A 22123-nucleotide genomic window follows, 5' to 3' on the forward strand; every position below is an offset into this window, starting at 1 on the left:
CACATATCAACAAGAATGAAAAGGTGCTTTCACTAAAACAAATGTATTAGTGAAATCTTGCCGTCATCGGTGCAAGCGCCAATTTATCTTTACCCAGAATTGTACCAGCAAAGAGACAGGCCTTACTTTGTAACATTTGCAAATAATAAAAATGTGACAATTTCACCGCAAGGGTGAAGCAATGATTGCGATACCAACACATTGGAAGGTCACGCGAAGGAAGGCAACCAGATCGAAACGTGCACCGCTCTGCTCAAGACGAAACAACACGCAAAAAGAACAGACACAAGACGAGCGCAAGCTAACAACGTGCACAGCTTGACACTCAACGTGCTGCTCAAACACAAAGGAGGCACAACACATATGCTCATAGCTATACAGAGGACAAGCGCAAACTAACTATAGTATCCCAATTGTTACTTCCCTGTGTTTGAACGCAAAGACTGCAGCGAGCGGAGTGACCTTCAAGCGCCTTGTGACTAAAACTCAATCGTTCTGGTGAAAGCCCAAGGCGTACGACTCTCAACCATGCGAGATAAGCACACGCTCGCGCGTGGGGACCACGCACCGTAGGACAAAGTACACGACACGAGCGAGCAGCCGAGTACCCTCTTCGCGCCATCTCGCTGGAAAAGTTGAGAACACAATATCTCCACTTGGTATCGAAAAACTGCCAGTGCTAAATGGTGTAGCTCGCAGTTACTACGGCGGTGAACGTGCGGTTTCGTGGCTCAGTGGCTAACGCCCACGCTGTGGAGCGGAAGAGGTCACCCGCTCGATTCCGCTCTTCAGAAAATGTTCTTCTGAGTTTTTCTTCGTCTTCGTGCCATGCATGTATATATATATATATATATATATATATATATATATATATATATATATATATATATATATATATATATATATATATATATATATATATATATATATATATATATATATATATATATATATATATGACGGAATGATGATAAAAGGCAGCAACGAAGCTTTGGCGCTCTAGCGCGAGGCAGAGAACGACGAGGTAGAATGTGAGGCGCGATTCTCTGAGACAAAGGCAGAAGCTCAGGAAAGCTGCACGAGGTCTTTTTCATTGAACAAAATAAGGATCACTGTGTATGCACCCCTTCGCTGTTTTTGTTCCCAAGTGAATTCCTGTTTATCGGTTCTAGGCTGTGATATGATAAATATAACGCCATGATAGAGTATGCTCTTGGCTTTCTATATTGTTAATTCACGCATGCGCCCCGTGTATATATTCAAGTCTTAGTGCTATGAACTAATTAGTTGGAAGTGAGCACTGTGCGTTTTTGATGTCTGGCTGTGTGTGTTTTCATTTTTAATTAATTTTTTTCAAATAAGAACAGCCGGTCAACGATACGGGTGTTGTGTATTATTTTCACTTGACAACGGTACAGTCGTCTAAAAGCTTTGACGAACCTCAGCTGCCAGCTTAAGGTCACGCATCTTCCTTAAGAACACCGTCACGCTTCTTCGCTAATAAAACCCGCAAAGCGACCATCGCAGCAAGTGTCGATTCCACCACCAGCGCATGGGGTCCTGCTTCCATTGTGATTTCGGAAAACCTGTCCGGTGATGCGATACTTCGCGGCAACCTTGTGCATGGGCTCCTCTCGCCTAAGAATTGCGTACATCCCTCATTTATACCTGGGCGCTTCAAACATTGTCCGCGGATGGCGTGCAGGCCTCCTCGGCGGCTCAACATCCCTTCATTAACGCCACAGTACTAGGTACCGACACGACATCACACGGGGAACGCTTGCCTGGGAACACCGTTGGCACCTTCAATGGTATGGATCCCTTTGCCTCTATTTTGACCAATACTGGATCTCCAAGGAACACCATCTACGCGTCCTTGGTCCTGCATTACCCACCACGACGACCGGAGTCGCTGTATGGCCCGCTAATGCCGGCCCGGTGTCTCCAATCAAATGATCAGACGTACGATGGCGTGCTGCAGAGCTGCAGCACGCCATCGCACAACTCCGCGTCACGACTGACGCCTAGCCAGCGTACAGTTCCAAGCTGTCACCGGCCACATTGCCAACTTTGTGTGCACTCAAGGTCCTGTTGGTTGTGGCCGCGCCGAAAAAACTCGGAGCCAGTCTAACCAAGAACAACCTCCGGCGTACGGAACTCTCAGAGCAACTCTGCTCCTTGGATTCGTCGTTCTCCAGAGTTTCGCCTGCCATCTCACCATCGTCAGCCTCCCGCGACATATTGTAGTTCAGCGGAATTCAGGACGACGTCAACAACTGAGTAGTGAACATTAACATCCTCATAGCTCGCGAGACTTGGACAGACCAACAATGACTCAAAAATAGTGCCGTGACGCGGCACAGGTTTGAAGACGCGAGGCAGCAATGTTGGGCGGACTGCACCACCAGACTTGACGCTGCCATTGGACGGATTCAGTACGACCTGCCTGCCACCATGCATTCCAACCTCGCTGCTACCGAGGATGAAGCTTTCGAGAACCACGACCGAACTACTGCGCAGCGCAGCTTATCGAGAGCAATCTTCTTACACGGCCCTTATACCAATACTGGACTTGGGCAGTGTGTGAACCTGCACTGGTGATCGACACATGAACACAACGGCAAGCTGTGATAACATTCTCTTCACAGGATTTGTTAAAGGGTAGCCCCGTTCATCTTCCCTTGGTGACAAGAAGAGGCCGGATTCACTCGTACGCGACCTGCTGCCAATCGAGAAGTCGGACAAATGAAAGGTGAACAGTACTTGTGTCTGCGAAGGTCCATGAGAAAGAAATCATCAGCGACTCCGAACACATTCTTTACCCGAGTGCTCAGATGGCCCCTTATCTCCAAATAAGACCAAGAGTGTAGGGGAAACCACGTATACCCGAGACAGCCGTCTGGAAGAAGCCAGGACGCATTTGTCTCGCTGGATGAACTAGATAGGCTACTAGGCGACCAACCCGCAGGCGTTCAGCGAGAAGGTTTCCCGAGACGAGTGGGATAAAATTCTCCTGTCACTATTCGCACTGCTTGCTGACGCCATATCGTTCACCAAAGAAAATGCGTTAGACTTGACAACACCAGCTCCCGAAGAGTCGCCTACAGCACTTGCTGAGCCATCGGGCATCGATGAAAAGAAGAGCGAGCGTCCCGCTGATAACGTGCAGGATTCAGCTGTATAAAATCATATTGCAGTTTCTCCTAACCCACAGAAGGTACCTGATAAATGTCCTAACTAGTGTCACGATGTTGACAGTCATGCCGTTGTAACCGAAGAGAAGCACTGAAAGACCTTTCCAGCCATGGCGCGCCCTAGGATGTTGCACCGGCATCCTCCTTCGGGTATGTCGCATCCACTATTGTCTTCACGACAACACTAAACCTGGCCTTCCAATGCATATTCTACAGTTCGTATGACGTCGCAGCGTGGCCGAGACCAACCACTGTGAGTTAGCCAGGGTCGACACCAGACGGACTTACGGTAGATCCCCAAGCAGAGTTCCAGCGCGGCCGGGAGCGACCACTGCAATGCAGCCCTGCAGTGCCGTCCACCACCATGGTGGACGGCACTGTCGCCATGGTGGCTGCTTGGAGAAATGGCCGAGTGTAATGATGAAAAGCAGCGACGGTGCTATGGCTCTCGTGCTCGGCCAGCGCGAAGCAGAGAAAGACGAGGTAGAATAAGAACAGCCGGCATACGGATGAATATATATATATATATATAAGGGAGAGAAGTGTGTACCTAAGGGCTCGTATTTCCGTGTTTCAACACAATATTAACGAGATATAGCAGATTAACTACAATATATATATATATATATATATATATATATATATTGTAGCGTTGCAAGTAGTGAAGTAGATTCTCCGTGAGCAGTCGCACGTTTCAGCCAGAGTCTGGCCTTCATGCGAAATGAGGGTACAGTTTGTTGGTTCTCAGCTTTATACAATCCTAAATGAGAGACCGTACGCAAAAAAAAAAAGAAAAAAAGAAAAAAAAAGCAATGAGAACATGACGTAGACCCTTCCCCCCGGGCCACTCCCTTCCACCTTTTTTTTTCCGACGATCCCTTTAAGGTGTCCCCGGTCTGCATATCCTTCCTTCCACTAACGTATTGTTCCCAACCAGACGGGGCCGCATGGCTCTGGTGGTTCGGTTTAGGGAAAAAGGTTCGGTGTGTGGTTCGGTGTGTGGGAAAAAGAGGGGGGGGGGGGGGGGTCTGACATCATATGCGTCAGGTATGATGGCGGCCACAAATAGCGACGCCGACGGCAAAAAACAACCAAGCGTCTCTATGTAATTGCTATAGCAATAAAAAGCTAGCCTTCACACTCGGTAAGGGTGGCGACACTCATACATTTTGCTGCTAGAACATTCTACATACACGTCGGAAAAATATGAAGATCTTTAATTTTTTTTCTTGCTTGCAGGTGTTATGTATAGCCTCGCGTAGTGACCAATGTATTGACTGCCGATATACGCTGTCATAACTATGTTTCCTTTTTGGTGCAGGCTATTAAGTCGAATCACGTAGACGGGGACAGGATTGCACTACCGCAATTTTTTACATTTTTTACCGTGTTCATCTTCTATTACCTTTAGTTAGGCCTCTGCGATACCATTCATAGTTCGTCTGCTTATTCAGAGATGTTTAGCCAAGCTGTTTTACTATTTCCACTTCACGCTTATGCCTCAAGGGAAAAATGTTCAAAAAGTCGGCAGGGATAATATAAGGTGTTTTGGTTAAAGTACTTCACAATTTTAACGATAACCTTTTCTTTGGGCCAGTAGGAACTTACTGAACGACATAACATCCTGGTGCAAAGCTTAAAAAAAGAAGGATGGGGGGGGGGGGGGGCTAGAGGTAGGTTGCAGTGTGAAAGAAAGATGGCACCATGATACAGCACTTTTTTTTCTACCCATGTCTGCCTAACTGCCTAAGAGTCTTTTTTTTGTTTTGTTTCGTTTTAGTGTGTTGCGCTACAACGTTATCATGTTCTTCGCGAACTTTGCAGCACAATTTAGGAGGCGCAGGTCAGAATGGCTGCTTTAAAAACAAGTTTTTATTTATAAATAGCTCTCCGATTAGACAAAAATTAAGAATAAAACGAGTCAACTAACTCACGCTTTTGCGTCCACCTTATTAAACGTTTTCGGCTTGCTTTTAATCATGATCAGGGTGGAAGACGTGACCAAGCCGTGTTATTCAAAAGTTTAGGTTCATACGTAGTGGGATCTGTTTATTGCGTTTAAAATAACTTCTGTGAAGGCAAATATGAAAGAGAAAACATGAAAGCACTTCGCGTAAGCCCTAATCGGAAGCTGGCAGAAAAACTTTTTTCTGGTATAATGTTTCAACAATCACAGCAGCTTGCACGATTTTCTCCGCTTTCGCTAGATTTGTTTGATGTAAATTCAGTTCATGAGTGCGAAATCCACACGTGAAATAGTAAATCTTTTAAGAACTATATAAGTGTAGGAAAAGTGCGTTTGTTGACATCGGTTTGAACTGTAAGTCGTGCATCTAAATTTAGGGAGAGCAAAAGCTCGTTTTTTCTTGTTATTCTTGTTGCTATTCTTGTTGATGTAACATTCAATAAATGGCTGAAATAAAGTTGAAAGCCATGAAGAAGTAACGCGAGTTTTATTGTTAGCTGATCGCCAGAGCCTCGATGCCGACGGCGAATTTCGCTGCATTGATGTGTCGGCGAACATCTTTCTCGTAAGAACGAGAACTTTGTGTGTTTATGTTTGTTTGGCTTGCACACTATAAACATCCGAGTGGTGTAGACATAAACCATGGCGATACAACCACCAGAGAACAGCCTTCATTTACGACGATCTCGCCAGAATTTACGCGATTTTCGCCTTCGAAGCAGTCGACAAACAACCGGCGCCAGCTCGCAAGTGGGGCCAACGGCCTTTCAAGGTTGCTTTCCACGTCAAGCCTGCAGTATTTTGTCGAACTGTTCGCAGAACAAGACATTCCTAATGAAGTTCGTTAACGAAGTCTTCTTTAACTAATTAGTGCCAGACAGACAAAATAACGCAGGTAAATACGACTGAGCCAGCATTTTTTGTTTCTGGTCTTAGGCTCTGCTGTAGATGGGATGAGTAAAAAAGAGGCTCTTTGAGGCCAGGGTTTAAAACAAAACGATGTCCCTCTGTTCGTTACCCGTGTTCCTCGAGTTGCGAGCGGGTGACTTCCGGCATGGCCGCTATCCACGTGCATGAATTTTTTTTTTTCCGTGCGGGGAATACGCGATGGGTAGGAGGTGACGTGCAGCGACTGGCTGTACGGGCCGCGTAGACACGACGCCACTGTCACCTTCTACCATCATCAGAGAATAACAGCGACTGGCGTTGAACACAGTTCCCAACGCGCTAACGACGACTTCAGCGAAAGGCCAGGCGCCAGCTGAGACCGTAATCACGGACGTCTTCCAAAATTGCATTTGTGTCTTTGCATATGAGTGAACGTTATGCATTACTGCACTTTCGCTTTCTTTCCATATTTTTTTCTATCATGTATAAGGAAGTCCGATTTCAGCCTGTCTTGCAACGGCTGATGTCGGCGGCTGTCAGATTCTGTCCGCTGAGTGACATCAGGAAGAACCACACGCCCTCTCCTCTTAGCATGTGTGGCGGTTGTTCTGTAACCCTAAAGGGACTGTCTACCGTTTGGCAAATTTTTTCTGATTGTGGCGAAAATGAAAAGATCATTCCTCACATTGGCGGCAGCGAGCATGTTTTCGTGCCGGAAAAGAGGAATTATAAATTTATTGATTGATTGATTGATATGGTGAATTTAACGTCCCAAAACCACGGTATGATTATGAGAGACCCCATAGAGGAGGGCTCCGGAAATTTCGATCACCTGGGGTTCTTTAACGTGCATCAAAATCTGAGCACACGGGCCTACAACATTTCCGTTTCCAACGAAAATGCAGCCGCCGCCGCCGGGATTCGAACCCGCGACCTGCGGGTCAGCAGCCGAGTATCTTAGCCACTAGACCACCGCGGCGGGGCGGAATCATAATTTCAACTTGATGTTAAAAGTCGATAAAAAGTGACCACTAGCGCCACCCAAAAGCGAATGTGGTCAATGTTGACAGTCTATTGGTAGGACAAGAAATCCTCGCAGGAAAACTTAGTTTGCCTAAGAACAAACACGTATAGCTTGAAATTGTATTTTGGGCCCATGAGGCTGTTTTAGGTTGCGCCAGAGTCTTTTTCGTTTTTTCTTTTTCTCACGCATTCAAATAGCCACCTAATGGCGCTGCCAGCGGTGTGTTCGCTTGCCTGAATAGCCGCCCGGTGGCGCTGCCAACGGTTTGTTCGCTTGTCTGCATGCCTGCCTGCAAGCGCCGCAGAAACGCGAACACGGCGTCCGCCGCTGCTCACGAGAAAAACAAAAACGTGTGTGCGTGCCTAAAACGACCACCGCGGTATTTGTTTTATTATTAACCAAAGTATGATGAAACCTGCGAAAACCGCATGAGGTTTCAGTTTTCGACTTTCACCGGCACCGACAAGTGTTGTGGACATTGATCCCACCAATGGAAGGAGATATAACGCGGACGAAAAATTTTATTTTAAAAATTTCTAGGCTCTTTCAAGAGAAACCGCTGCAAAATTAGACATCTCACATAGTACGCCTTTTAATGCGACACAAAACAGGAGAGTGATGAAGGACGGTAAACAGTCCCTTTAACTTTTACTCGCATTAACACATAACTCTCCTAGAAGTTTCTTTTTTTTTCTTGGTGGGAATTAAAGAAGTCTAGCGTGCACGCTGGTCTTCGGCGTGTTAGAGAGACCCAAGAGAGAGCGCGCAATGTCCGAGTCTGTAGTGCTTATGTTAAAAAAGAAAGTCACGCAGCTGCATTCCTTTGGATGATACGTTGGATAAAATTAATGAAACTTATTCATCGGTTCAAGCACTCTTACTAGCTCATTAAAAGTTCAATGAAACGTTGAACACGCGTGAAGAAGCTCAACACCCCTGCCACATAAAAAAAGAATTCTAGCGAGTAGATCTCTTATTTGTGAAAGAAGGGAACGGAGGAATTCGTCCCTCTTGCTACCGTAGCGCATGCACTCGCACAAATCACTCCAGTGGCCCCGCTACGAAAGCACAGACTTAGTTGAGCGAGCTGTTACCGGAACAACAAGCCACTGTCGATCTGCGACACGCAATCGAGGTTGGACCCAATTACCAGAAGCACAACACGCGAGGCCAATTAGCGGAACATTAGGGACATTTCCGGCGAACCGGACAGTTTGCCTCTTCGGAGTCCTCGCGCCTCCTCCTTTTTTCCTCGGCTTCTCCCTCGGACCACTGCTCGACCCCTGCAGTGAAGAGAACGCAACGCGCGCTTCCGCCAAGAACGGAACCGATTCTGGGTTCCTTTTTGTTTCCTCGCCGGCGTGCGCCCGGTGCGTAGCAATGCGTGATGGACGACAGCGTGATCTCTTCCGCGCGCCGCTCCTCTCCTGACGCGTAGCAGCAGCCAAGCGCCGCATTGGGAAGTGCGCGCTTTTCCGCATGGCATGCCTGTCAGACTTTGGCGAGAACGAAGCAGGAAACGTGCGCTTACGGCTATGCCACGCGTGAATGAGCGCGCGCTTTTCGCCTGACGCCCGTCGATGTTTGTCGCGATCAAGAAGAAACGAGCGGAAAGCCAGAAACAAAAACACTGTTGCAAGGCGCGTTTGGTCGAACCCGCATCGGAGACGAAGCGCAATGGAATACACGCGACTGGTATGAGCCCCTGCTGCTGCTGCTATTGGTGCACCACGCTGGTGGGAGGAATTCTCGTTTTCGTCCCTCAAACGCGTGCCACATGCTTAAATAAACAGTGTTTTCGGGTTCACAAAGTTAGGTGCCCCCTCTTCATCATTCTTTTTTTTTGTACGCACAGAACGTTATTGAAATATGACCTGAGTTTTAAACATTATATTTTGGAGCGGCAGTGGCTAGGCGATGTAGCATGATGTATTTGTTCACTTGTTTCAAGCAATCCAGTGCAGAAAAGAAAAACCAAATCCGCAAAGTCTACTTATTTATGTAATATATAACTGTTTTTAACGTGAAAGTGTTTTATGCCGGGGCCCACCATGGCCCCACTGACGCATCTCAATCACAAATATGGCGTTTTGAAATATATACTAACAGATTCGCAAAGGAAAAGTTCTATTTCCGGGCGTTGAATCCACGATCTCGCGCTCCGCAGCACGCAGTGCGATTGATTGATTGATTGATATGTGGGGTTTAACGTCCCAAAACCACTTCATGATTATGAGAGACGCTGTAGTGGAGGGCTCCGGAAATTTCGACCACCTGGGGTTCTTTAACGTGCACCCAAATCTGAGCACACCGGAGCACGCAGTGCGAAAAACACTAAATCACGAAGTCCACATTGTGCAGCTTGCTAACCGCAAGCCATTTATACTATACACGATATAACGTTTGGGGGTCTTCTGAGCTTGGCAATTTCAGCACGTCTTCGTCATCAGTAGCAAAATGGCGCAAAGTGCGCATGTTGGTCGAGCTCTAAAGATTGTCGCCCGTCGTGTTTCGATGCCGCGCAAGCGTGGTCCTTCGTGCGCGCGTGCTTATCTCGCGATTCGGGAGAGCACGGAGGTAACTTTGCTCGCTGCTGTGGCCACGTTTACCAAAATAGTGTACTGCTCACTCACGATGAAGTAAGAATAGACCTCTACCGGGGTACGTCACTACGTGACGCCACTGGCGCACGTGCAAGGCGGTGGTTGGCAAAACACCCCCGCTTGTGTCTCAGCGCGATACAGTATCGCGGAACAGTATCGCGGTGCTTGGGGCAAGTTTTTAGATGTGAAGCAGCTCGTTAACTAGCATCTGTAACGTTGTCCCTCCGTCCTCACCGTTCCCCTCGCCGCGGGTGTTGGAGTTGTGCCAAGTAGCTCACGCCGCCCTAACAGTGCGCAGTGACTTTTCTCTCTTTCGCCTGCCGTGCACTAGCCGCGTGTCGACTCCCTGTCACTTCACCCTCTCCACCACTCGCAACGCTCGAGCCCACTCCTCACGGGAGCATGGTCTCACCCGCGCCATTTCTCTTCAGAAGGACTTAAAGCTGGGCCAGTTGGTGATAATACTTAAACATATCTTAACACAGTGCATGACTACGCGAACACAATAGAAGAAGAGACAGCTCTGTGGTTTGTCTCTTCTTCTCTTGTGTCCGCGTAATCCTGCGCTGTGTTAAAATATGTTCAACCACTTCTCTTCATCTATCGGCGAGAAGAAGCCACGAATCTCGCAGCACCAACAATGTGGAGGCTGCGCCGCTGCTTACCGTGCGATCGCGCCGACGGGCGGGCCGCCATCGCGGCATGCTTCCCGTTAGCGTGCGCGTACCTTTACCGGCTGTCGGTGTTGCGAGGTTTAGTGAATCTGATCGCGTTCGTGAATGGGGACGTCAACACCGACGAGGCGCGAGCTAGGGAAGACGAATGCAAGCGTCGGCAGTGGAAGACCAGCGACACGGACGAGGTGCGAGCCAAGAACACCGATTGCGTTCGAGAATACAGACGGCGCGTGGGTAACACCGACGAGACGCGAGTCAAGGAAGCCGAGCGCAAGCGTCTTCAAAGCGTTCTGCCCCTCTTGTCTTTGCGTTTCAAACAAACGTTCACTCGAGTAAACGGTACATGAATTTTCGCTTAAAACCGTTTTTTAGGCACCCGCGTGGACGCTACACTGCTGCTGTTTCGCATCCCATCAGGGTTCCCTTCGGGGAGATTGTTCATAGCTTTTTTTAAAGAGCTCTAACTTCAGGTTACTCTGACAAAATCAGATAAGGTAAGAGCCAGAGAATGTCTAGGTGTGTGGTGAACTGCGTGACGAAATACTTGCCACGCTGGCTGGCTGTTTATCTTGCAGAAAGGAACACACAGGGCGGCCTGTGCGAGGAAAAGCGGCATTGTCTTCGAAAAAATGCAGTGTTCACTGAGGCGTGTAGTGTGCGTTGAAAGGCATCGGCAATATTTGTTCACCTTTATGGGCGGTGCAACTCAAAGGCGGTGAAACGCTTAACCATGCTATTGTGAGTGGTGTGTGCTGCGTGAAAAATGATGCATCTTATTTGCGAAAAGATTGACACTCGTTGTGGGCCGGCGGCAGTTTCTAGTAGTCGGTGTAACTCCACGATTCGACATTTCAGTCAAGGTAAAAATACATATGACACGATCATCTGCGGGTGGATATATCTTAGCGTTTGCACTACGTGCCAAAAAAAGAGAGTGCATGATTATCGGGCTGAAAGATACGACAACGCATGAGCAATTAGCATGCTTTAGCATTACCGAAGCTGCATATATAGTGTGTCACGGTGAATACGGAAGCTTAATAAATGTGTTACCCGTATTATCGGAGATCTCTTACGTCTTAATAGAAACAGCGGAGATTATTGCTTCTCATATACTTGATACCTTTTGCGGTTCGATCTTTCATTAAGTGGCTATGCCCATTACAAGTTGTGTATCATGTTTAAAAGAGCAAAGTACGCAAACACGTTGTCAGCATCAGATGCAACAAGGTTCCTGCGCAAGAGATTATCTATATAATCAGATTGTCGGGTTTGAAATCGCATATCCTTTCAGCGGGCTATAAGGAACGCTGAGGGGGAGGACTTTGCTTTAACTTTCACGGGGACTTGTTAACCTCCCCCTAACACATGGCACAAATTGTGTTTGGTTTTTTCTTTTTTGTACCATTCATCTCTGATCAGAATTTTTCGTAGTAAGTGAGGATCTTATCTTTGACCTCGCGCATAGCATGCTGCTGCCGATGCGGTACCTCGTTTAAAACTGGAGTGCACATGTCGCCGCATAATTTGGGTACGTTCACATCCTTGCCATACGAATATTACTCAAAGCGCCAGTCACCGTGGAGATACAGAACGTTCACTTTTGAAGAAAATAAGATTTTTTTTTATTGCTGCCATCCTAGGACGAGCGAATCGCCACATGTTAACCTAACAGAATAGCGCGAAAATTTCTGTTGAAGGACTGTCGACACTTTATGAGCAAATAGATCCTGCCGGCAAAATTTCTCCCCAAGCAGCATCTGCGTCAAGAAAGTGGATGGTAAGCGGGGTGCGTGGCATCACACTGTCTGCTAACAGGGAGAGTTCGGTTGTGACAGTTGTTCGCGCTCGTCCTGTGTATACTTCTGCGTTAGATTTGTGCGTCTTCTTGTGTAAGCAGCATGCTTTAAGTGTTGAGCTGTGACAGTTCTTATTACGCCCGCGTCTTGCGCATGCTAACTTCGTGTGTTCTTTCTGCTTTAGATGCATACTTCAGGTTCGGAGCTGCTTGTTGTTCGAGTGACATTACAATTTGTTGCTGTAGTATTCATTCCCTCACCCTTGTAGCAAAATATAGCAATAGTTAACGATCGCATTTCTGTGTGAAGAGACGCTTCACTTTCGTGTTTACCGATTTCTAGACAGAAGGATCGCGTTTTTTTTTTTTTGAAATAATGAGAGTCGATCGACAGGCCCGTTTTTGCTGTACACCTATTCGGTGTCGGCTTCGAGCGCTTGCATACAACAATTTCCGTAATACGCGCAGCTTGAGGTGAACAGGGATCGTGTTCGGGGTTGGTCACTTTCGGTGAGAGCGTCGCTTGCCGTGACGTGAAATCTCACGTATCCAATGATTGATGCAACTGCTCGCGCCTTTCCACAACCAGGTTAACAGAGTGCCTTAAAACAAATATTATGATGGCTTCTCTGACTCGAAAAACAGCCCTAGGTGAAATTACGAATTAATTTTAAATTTTTTTGAACGGGATCAAGTTCCATTCGTAAAATTAGAACAAAAGCGCCCAGGAAACGTGCAGTTTAAAAGATGACGACACTCTGCGCTGCGTTAAATTTTTCAATTTTAGACTGCGTCCTGAGTATATATTCGAGAAACAATGGTATAGGCTGTCAGAAGAGGAGGACGGAAAGCGCAATTAGTGCCTGAACATTATGTAGGTCACTGGTTCAAATATAATATCAGGGCAGGTGTCTTACCTTGCGCCGCATTCGAAGCCATGATATCCTATTTTTGCTTGCTACTCGCAGCATGCGACCTCAGATGGAGCGTACGTATAGTGGCGATCAATAGCAGGAGGAACGCTGAAAGTGCCAATTTTGTAATCAAGCATGAGGGCAGCCGAAATTAATATTGAAGTTCCAAAGGCAACACTGCGACTCATTAAGCATTTACCAGCGTCATCTGGTTTAAGTGCTTATACCTCTAAGCTCTTAAACGAGGACGTATGTCTTTCCAGTCCGTCTGCCCCCGCATGCTCTGATTAATGATGTCGTTAACACTGGGCAAGAAAGGAAGGATAGATAATAAAGAAAAATTGAAGTCCGCTCCACTTTTCGCAAGTTTTAATCTAGTTTTTCTCTTCTAATTCTTTCCGTCAGGAAACGGAAGCGGCAATTGCTTGAAGAGGAAAACAGATGAAACAGCTGGAGCAACTGGAAACGCGGCGAGCACGGGCGTCCGTTACACAGCGATTTTCTCGTCCGCAGTGGGGGCCTCTGACACGCGTGTCTTGCGAGGAGATTAGCAAGCTAGACTCCGGTGCTTAATCCAACAGACGCTCTGCGAAAAGCGAGGCGCTCGAAAAACGTGCCTGGAATGCGTCAGCCGGAGCAGTGGTTACGAAGGAGAGCCCTCGCTGTGCGCTGACCACACCCGTGTTGTGTTGAAGTCGTCCTGTATACATGTGCCCTGCGTTCGGCATTCCCGCGCGTGCTAGTTGTTCACTAAGTATAAGGCGGGCCGTTTTATGTAAGCGGCGAAGATGTAGACGTCCCGCGTGTACTAAGCATACCACACTTATAAGTTAAATGTGACCAGTCAGAAAGTGCGGTACATTTGACACGAAAGCACAAATCGGTGAGTAAATAATATCGCTCTTTCCTCTGTCGGCATGCGTCACGTCAATTCGGAAATGGAGCTTCGGCGTGTCGAGTTTTTAATTAATGGAAAGAGGCCGAACTTACGCTCCAGTGTTTTCGAAATAATTTAACGTTTAGTTTCCGCAGGCACTATACGTTGGTGGTGCGAAGAAAGTGACGGAACGAATTGGCACTATGGCTTCTTGTCAGATAGTAGCATCTGGACCAACCACAGCTTCTCCGTACCAGTATTAGAGAAGCGAGCTGGTCTGGTTGGTGCGTATTAACGGCCGACATAATTAGCGCAAGAAACAATGGGCAAGGTGAAGGCGGGACAAAGCGCATACACACCCCGTCCTGTATATTGTCACATTGTCTGTTATTTATAGTGCTAATTAGCTACATCTGCAGTTCTTCGTAACTACTAGTCATAGTCAGAGCTGCTGTGATGTAATTTACGTTAGTTTTTTATATGAAGTGTTTTTGATCAAGGTAACAACCTTTGTGGCAGCAAGCTTCATTTGGGCTATCACTAATGCAGCGTGACAACATTGAAACATGACGCGTCTTTTAGGAAGAATAGGAACCAGCTACGCGTTTGTTTGCACAAATATTTTATAATTTTCAAGCGATTCAAGGTGAACCTTATCACAATTTAAAGCTGTGTCTATTCATGATCCTGACTGTCAGTTGAGGGGGCGTAACGGTTATGATGCTCGTTTGCTGACCTGAATATCGCCGGTTTAATCCCGGCCATGAAGGAAAAACTTTGATGCAGGCCTGTGTACTCTGCGATATCAGTGCATGTTACAGAAGACCAGATGGTCGAAATTTCCAGAGCCCTTCAGTATGGCGGGTCTCAGTTATATTGTGGTTTCAGCACGTAAACCACTCGATCTTATTCTCACGGACGTGTATACGCTAGCGCTTAATTCACTTAAAAGGAGGTTGCCTAACGTGTGAGGGAAGCAAGCAAACAAACCAACAAACAAACCGAGAACAACACGAACACGTCTATTGGAACAATTAGAGACGTAAACGTGAGGCATCTATTATCGACGCCATGTGTCATCAACGGCGCGCTATGCATAGCGTGGTTGACACTTCATGGCCCTGACACTGCTCTCTTTGAATAGTTGGAACGCTGCGCATGGTGGCTCTTCTTCGTGCATGCGAGAAACAGAGTACCTCCACCCGCTATGCTTCATCACAGGATGCCTGGGCTGTTAAGCCTCTTGCTGTTGCCGCACCTGTTAAGTGTAGTTCCTCTCGAAACGACATGAGTCGGGAAAATTTTAGTCTAGGATACAATATATAAAGAGTGTAATGGGGTCCTGCGATCTTGCAATGCAAAAGTGCCCCGTGCATATTTACATTTATTTTTTGAATGGGTAACTGCGAAATCGGGTACTACAAAATATTTGCATTATTTTGCTCAAAAGGTGCAGTGTCTTTTTATTGATTCATAATGGACTGTGCGTTTCATACAAAACAACCACCTTGTTATTTATACTGAGTGAACGCGTGCTATCGAAGCGGTGTCACCTTCCTTGCTTTCGCAGGGATCTTTTAGAAATAAATTGTATGCCAAAGTTTTTGAATTAAACGAGCAGCAATATAGCAATATAGCATATATTTCTCCCTTATTATCGTAAAGGCTGCTGAATTTGAGATGCAGCACATAAAGTGGATCTCTACATTGGTAATCCTGGCATCATCACCGTTAAAGCCCGGCCAGTGCGGACTACCGGAAACGCGGAATGAGCAGCGAGACTCACCAGCCTGCACGACGTGGAAGGTGCAGGGCTCTCGTTGGTCGCCCATGGAGTTGCTGGCCGAGCAGTGTAACGTGCCAAAGTCACTCTGGAACTGCGGAGTGTACTCAAGCACGGAGACCACGGTGGGCGAGTCCCCATCGAGCACGGGGGTGCCGTCCGGCTCCATCTCGGGCCCCAGAACCACGAAGTCTGTGAGTTCGGTGCGCCGCGTGCTGCTGCTGAAGCTCCAGCGGAAGCGCACCGATTTTGGCGATGCGGCCACTCGGCACGTGACTCGCACGGCCTCGTGACGGGATGCCGAATACACGATGGGCGCTCCTTCCACGCATGTCGGAGAGTCTGCATGGATTAAGGACGAATACAAAGAATGAACTTACGATTGCGCCGTTGCTATGATAAATTGTAAGTCATTGCACATGAAAGAACAATTACGAGGTTCTTCAAAAGTACAACTATAAAAGTGAAGGGAAAGAACCATCAGGAGAGAGAGGAAAGGCAGGGACGTTGACACTTAGCGTAATACAGAAGACACGGATGGGGAAATTGAAAGAAAAGTAAAGAGAGAGAGACAGCAAGCAGACACAACGTCACAGTCCAGAAATCTGGTATACGGCGTCATCGTGGGCCCATAAAGGTGAACAACTGCAAGTGGTGTATATGGGTGGATAAGATCTCGGCATACTAATTGAAAGTGTAAATACTGGACTGGGAGACAAACCAAAATGTACAGCGAGAGAAAGATATGACGTATGAAGCATTAAAATAAAGCGCGGAGAACTTTAACTTAAAAAAGACGTATATACCAATGCGTTCCTATTACCAGAGCCGTAAGTTCATATAGCAGCTACAGTTTCCGAAAAAGTGATCAACGTACAGACGAAGTTTGTACAATCTATTTTTTTTTAATTTAAACGAATGTGCCGAAATTCAGGCTGATAACGCGAGAGATAATTTCTGACTGAATAATAACGCACCATGCTGACCACACCAACGAGAAGATATATATCAAGCTCCGCCGCGGTGGTCTAGTGGCTAAGGTACTCGGCTGCTGAACCGCAGGTCGCGGGATCAAATCCCGGCTGCGAAGGCCGCATTTCCTATGGAGGCGGAAATGTTGTAGGCCCGTGTACTCAGATTTGGGTGCACGTTAAAGAACCCCAGGCGGTCGAAATTTCCGGAACCCTTCACTACGGCGTCTCTCATAATCATATGGTGGTTTTGAGACGTTAAACCCCACATATCAATCAATCAATCAATCAATCAATCAATCAAACAAACAAACAATCAATCAAACAATCAAAGATGCATATCAATTCAAGCAATCACTGAGCTTGTGCTACGGTCTTTTCAAACGACGTAAGTGGGCAGAAGAATGCATGATAGCCAATGAACGCCAGCGAGCTCCCATCTACGCAAGCTCTGTGTGACACCAACTGAATCAGAGAGCAACAGCGTACTTGTCTTTGTTTTTTCAAGGCAACTATTGCTGCAGCAAGAAACCGTAACGTTTACAAATTATACTCTCTTCATTGAGTTCGGCGTCTTTTTTTTCTGTATCATTCTTATACCTGACCATCTCAATCACCAGGATAATCTCTTACCAGAAAGAATTATTTTAAAGAGAAGAACAAAAAAAAACTAACCTCTGTCAAATAATGTGTAAGCGATGAGACTACAAGGCAAAACGGCATGTGGGTGAGGACCCCGTATACATTGCCCTTAGGTCACTAGGCATGACAGCGTACAAAGCTCAAAGGGCCTATGCACTTGAGCATTTAGGGCCTATGCACTTGAGCGATCACTTCCGGTGATACATATTTTTTGAGACGTTTGGCCTGTCTACATCAGACGCGTCAATGTAGACCGACTGAAGCGCTTGTGGCAGAGCACGAGAAATCACTGATTAGAGCTGATTGATGTGTGGGGTTTAACGTCCCACCGATTAGAGCCACTCGCTATACGCTTGTCGCGAACGAAAACGCAACGTGGCGGTAATGGTGTATAAGTGCCGCCAAAAGCAAGCTGCAGATATGTGCTGCTGGTAATCAGAGGAAGACGTCAGTGGCAATTGAAATTCGGTGGTATGATTCATCAATACGTCTTTCGCCAGAAAGTTGTTATCTTTACACCAAGCAGGCATGATTTCTGAGCACGAATTTCCCACGTATGCGCAGGCATGCGTCGTGCGTTCATAACAAATATGCATGGACACAATGAAACGCACGTTCTTCTCTTTCCCTTCCCCTCTTTCTTTTTTACATACAAACATGCACACACGCACGCGAAAATTTGCTCCTGTGTGAAAATGAAGTAAACGAACTTGAAGCGTTCTATAGACGATTTCAAGGTCGCAAGCGTTCTACAAAAAAAAAAAAAAAAACTTCTGGTCTCCTCATTTACCAGCTCTTAACGTAGAAACTAAAAGCACGTTTTAAAGTTTCTTTTAAATGTAAGAAATTTCTCTCTTTAGCTTTTCAGATAAAAGGAAGTTCTTAAAGTTCAAAAGAGTCTCTTATAATTTTTGTGTAGCTCAAAAGAACAATTATTTGAATATATTTTGCCAAATAAGGGAAAGAAAGCGTAGAAAATTAGCGGGCTATTTTTCGAAGCTCTTCTTGTCCACCGATGCTATTTTGGCACATCGGTAGACAAAACCGATGTCGTCATAGAGCAGTTTTGTAAACAGTAAAAGGGTCTATAAGTATAGGAAATCACAAAGCGTATTGCATATACAGTGCACAATACTAGAGCTGTGCAATATGAAGACAAAACGTACTTGGGCCGGCACGCTCTCATTAAGGCAGGCCTGGCCCCTAATTTCCGGGCCTACCTTGTTCGCGCTCATCGCTTGTTCAGACGGTGGAATCAGAATTACGAGCGCACCTTTGAGGCTACGTACGAAACTAAAATCCTTATTTCCGGCCAGATTCTCCGCTTCGTAGCAAAGAAGTTCGCGCTAATACAGGGGCCGAGATTTCCTCGTTTTAAGTGTCACGTAGCCTTAATAGGAAGCTCTAATTAGAGCTTCAGTTAAGAGCAACCAGCGAGTCTAAAACTGGCTTTGTTTACGACTTGTTCGTGGGATATTTACAGTCGAAGAATCCGTAATGACTTAGTGGCCAGTCCTGGGACACTTACAAGTCGTGCATAAAACGGACCCGGCAAATATTCCTCGTGAAATATTTAAAGCACACGCTAGTCCCTACACTCTGCTGTTTCTTCAACGCCACAGAACCGCTGAAACGGGCCACACAAACACGCATACGAAACCAAGCTCCAAAATGAGTTCAAGTATAAATAACATTCACAAGTCAAGTGCTCTCGGACAGGACTCCTGCAATGTTAAAAACGAGCAAGCATAGCAATCGTCCGGGTTCTACAGTAAAACTTCACCGAATGATTTGGGTTGAAAAAGGGATCAAACATCATACAAAATAAAATATTGTTTTCAATTGCCCTATTCGTCTCATGTTATGCTCCGATGGGGAATAGATTCTGTATACTTTAATTAAACGCAATGCTTATTTTTGAAGCACATAAAAGCTGATTAAAAATAAACCCAGAGACAGCTAGCAGCATGCTTTTATTTATCTCTAGAGAAAGGGATCAAACTCTGTACGTCGACTACAGCAGATACGCTGGCGACAACGAATTGTTTTCGACCCATTCAACGGATTATCGCTAGCAACAAAACCGGCGATCCAAGCTTTTGCGATACCTCGAAGTGAGGTAGGAATGCGTTATCAATTCCACATAAGAAAATTTAAATCAGAAAGCGTCTCTTGACCCATTTCCTCGTTACTTCTTTGCGCCAGACAACCGTACTGTCTGCGGCGTATTTACCGAACGTGGCTCGACAAGCCGAGCAGAGTTTTTTCCTAGAATGCTTAAATGATTGATTTGTGGGGTTTAACGTCCCAAAACCACCATATGATTATGAGAGACGCGATAGAATGCTTAAACTCCGGGGAATGATTCTGTACTGAGCGTGTTGTAGATGGCTCCATGATAGTGTCATTAATACAAGACAAAACATTATTAAGATTACATGTCGCGAAAATGTCCCAACCAAAAAATTTGCCGCACGAATATGACTTGGTGAAGTGGGTAACCACTTCAGAGTAAATGACTTATATTCGCGTATACAAAAGTGGTGCCAGAGAGCGGACAAAAAAATATTCGTCGGGTGCAGTGACTACGCCAAAGAGGCTTGTTCCACTCACATTTCGCCTAATTAACTGTACGCTGCGCAGGACTGAGTAGACATTGCTTTAAAAAATGATTGGAAGCAATAACCAGATCAGCTCAAGGTGCACTTCAAGTGGTAGATACCTTAGCGTCGTATTAGCAAGGTTTCATTAATATAGTGGATCTCGGTTTACGCTATTTATAGGACCATTAAAAAACAGAAAATGAAATAATTCAGACTTCTTACCTTCTGTGCGTGCGCGGTGAACTATACTATGTGTGCGCGCGTACCAACAGCTCTCCCTCTCTTTTTTCCTGCTTCCTTAATAAATTTTTCTTATCTTTTTCCCATGAAAGGTACCAAGACTGGCTCAACTTGCATGGGTAACCTCCATACCTTTCCCTCGCCTCCCTCTTTTTTTGTAAACGTGTCTAACACAGTTGCGAGCTGTGTGCAGTCAGTTCACGCAAACTATTCCAAAATGTTGATTACTTTTCTTTGAAATGTACTTAAACATCACTATGACACTAGTGACATCGTATTTTCACTTTCAACTAAGAAACACTCATTCATACAGCACCAGAAGGCAGTCCCTTTTATTTTTTAACTAATACCTTCCAAAACATGTTTAGAAGTATAAGTTATTTTAGTTCAACAGCTACAATTTGGTGCATTAAATTACAGCAACGTATTATACTAGTTTCTAAAGACGGCGAAAGACTAAGAGAATATGCATATGGTGCGTATAAAGGCTAATTCTACAGTAACCAAACATCTACAACTGAGGCAGTGGCTTGAGATTAGGAAAGACGCTTATATTCATGACCTCATGAGGGAGCACGACGGAGCGTCATTTGGAGAGGCACATGTGAAGTGAAAAAGGAGGGTAGAAAAGAGAGCCGACTTTCTATATATGTGAGTACGTATAATACTGAGCACCTGGGCGAGGCACCTCTCTCCTCATTAGAAAACAAAATCCCAGCATATCCACGAGGTGAATGATGATGAGTGGGGCGAAGTGTCCGTCAGCCCGCCCGTGCTTCCGTCCGTCCGTTCGTTCTTGCTTCCGTCTGTCCGCGTGACCATCCGTGCGTCCATCCATGCGTCAGTCCGTGTGTCCGAGCGTCTATCCGTCTGTACGCCCGCGCGTCCATCCATCCGTCCGTCCGTCTTCTACTCTGTCTGTCCGTCCACCCGTGCGTGCGTCCATCTAGTGAACACTCTAAGTACCGCCATCTCGCATCCCCTGTGGCACATACCCGCTCCGCGCGTCCATCCATCCGTCCAGCCATCTGCCAGTCTGTATGTCCATCCGTCCATGCGTCCGTCCATGCGTCCATCTAGTGAACACTCCAAATACCACCATCATCAATCTCGCAACCCTGTGGCTGCGTACGACAACGATGGAGGACGAACAGACCCCATCTTAGCAGCGCAAAATACACGAGGAGACACAAGAAAGGACACAGAGCGCTAACTTTCAATTGTGTATAGAAATAAACAACAAAAATTAGCGCTCCGTCTTCACTCTCCTGTACCATCCTATGATTTTCACTCGTAAGAATTCGTGATCACACTTCCAGATCAATAGATTACTGGATACATACAGTAGACACTCCCACAATAGCCCTCCTTGCATCCTGAAATTCAGAAGTGAGCAGGAAGGAGGTGAAGAGGTAGGGAAAACGCGTACCGTATGCATCACTCACAGGTGAGACAAAGAAAAGCAAGTCACAAATTAATCCACTCGGTCCTCCAGTCACGACAAATATAACATGAAATAATGGGTGCAACATTACTTGTTCTTTGGGCCGAGAGTCCTTAAAGAACGAAGCCCCCTGCATACATCAGAACACAAAAGGACCCTCGAAGGCTAAATAAGGCACATAAAGACGTGGGCGGGCCCGAACTTCGTGTTCCCGAGTATATGATGTTGCAGAACACCAAACGCCTCCGTCCTGCATAAGCTCCCGCGGGAGTTCGTGAATGATTAGGCTGGCGTGGTTTCATCCATCTTTTCTCGGGTAATATCTGTATCAGTCGACACTGTATACTGAATACATTTCTTACATCCTGCCATTGTTATTTGATCGTTAGTGGATCTTCAGGGGTCAGTTTCAATAAGCAGCCCAAACCATCTGTCTTTTCCGAATACATTATCTATGGTGCAATGTCCAAACCATAGAAAGGAATCTAACGTTTTGTCT

The 22123-nt window shown here is 46.2% G+C and overlaps 1 protein-coding gene across 2 annotated transcripts in view; it reads right to left on the reverse strand.

Moving 5' to 3' along the window:
* Positions 1–22123, reverse strand: part of LOC119176744 (hemicentin-2) — a 329765-nt gene that overhangs the window by 106350 nt on the left and 201292 nt on the right. For both annotated transcript variants that reach the window (XM_075877281.1, XM_075877280.1), the window contains exon 7: positions 15728–16066. In XM_075877281.1, the coding sequence (XP_075733396.1) occupies positions 15728–16066 (339 nt within the window). The remainder of the gene's footprint in view (positions 1–15727; positions 16067–22123) is intronic.

Source organism: Rhipicephalus microplus, chromosome X (genome assembly GCF_043290135.1).
Source record: "Rhipicephalus microplus isolate Deutch F79 chromosome X, USDA_Rmic, whole genome shotgun sequence".
In the NCBI taxonomy this organism is placed as follows: Eukaryota; Metazoa; Arthropoda; class Arachnida; order Ixodida; family Ixodidae; genus Rhipicephalus; species Rhipicephalus microplus.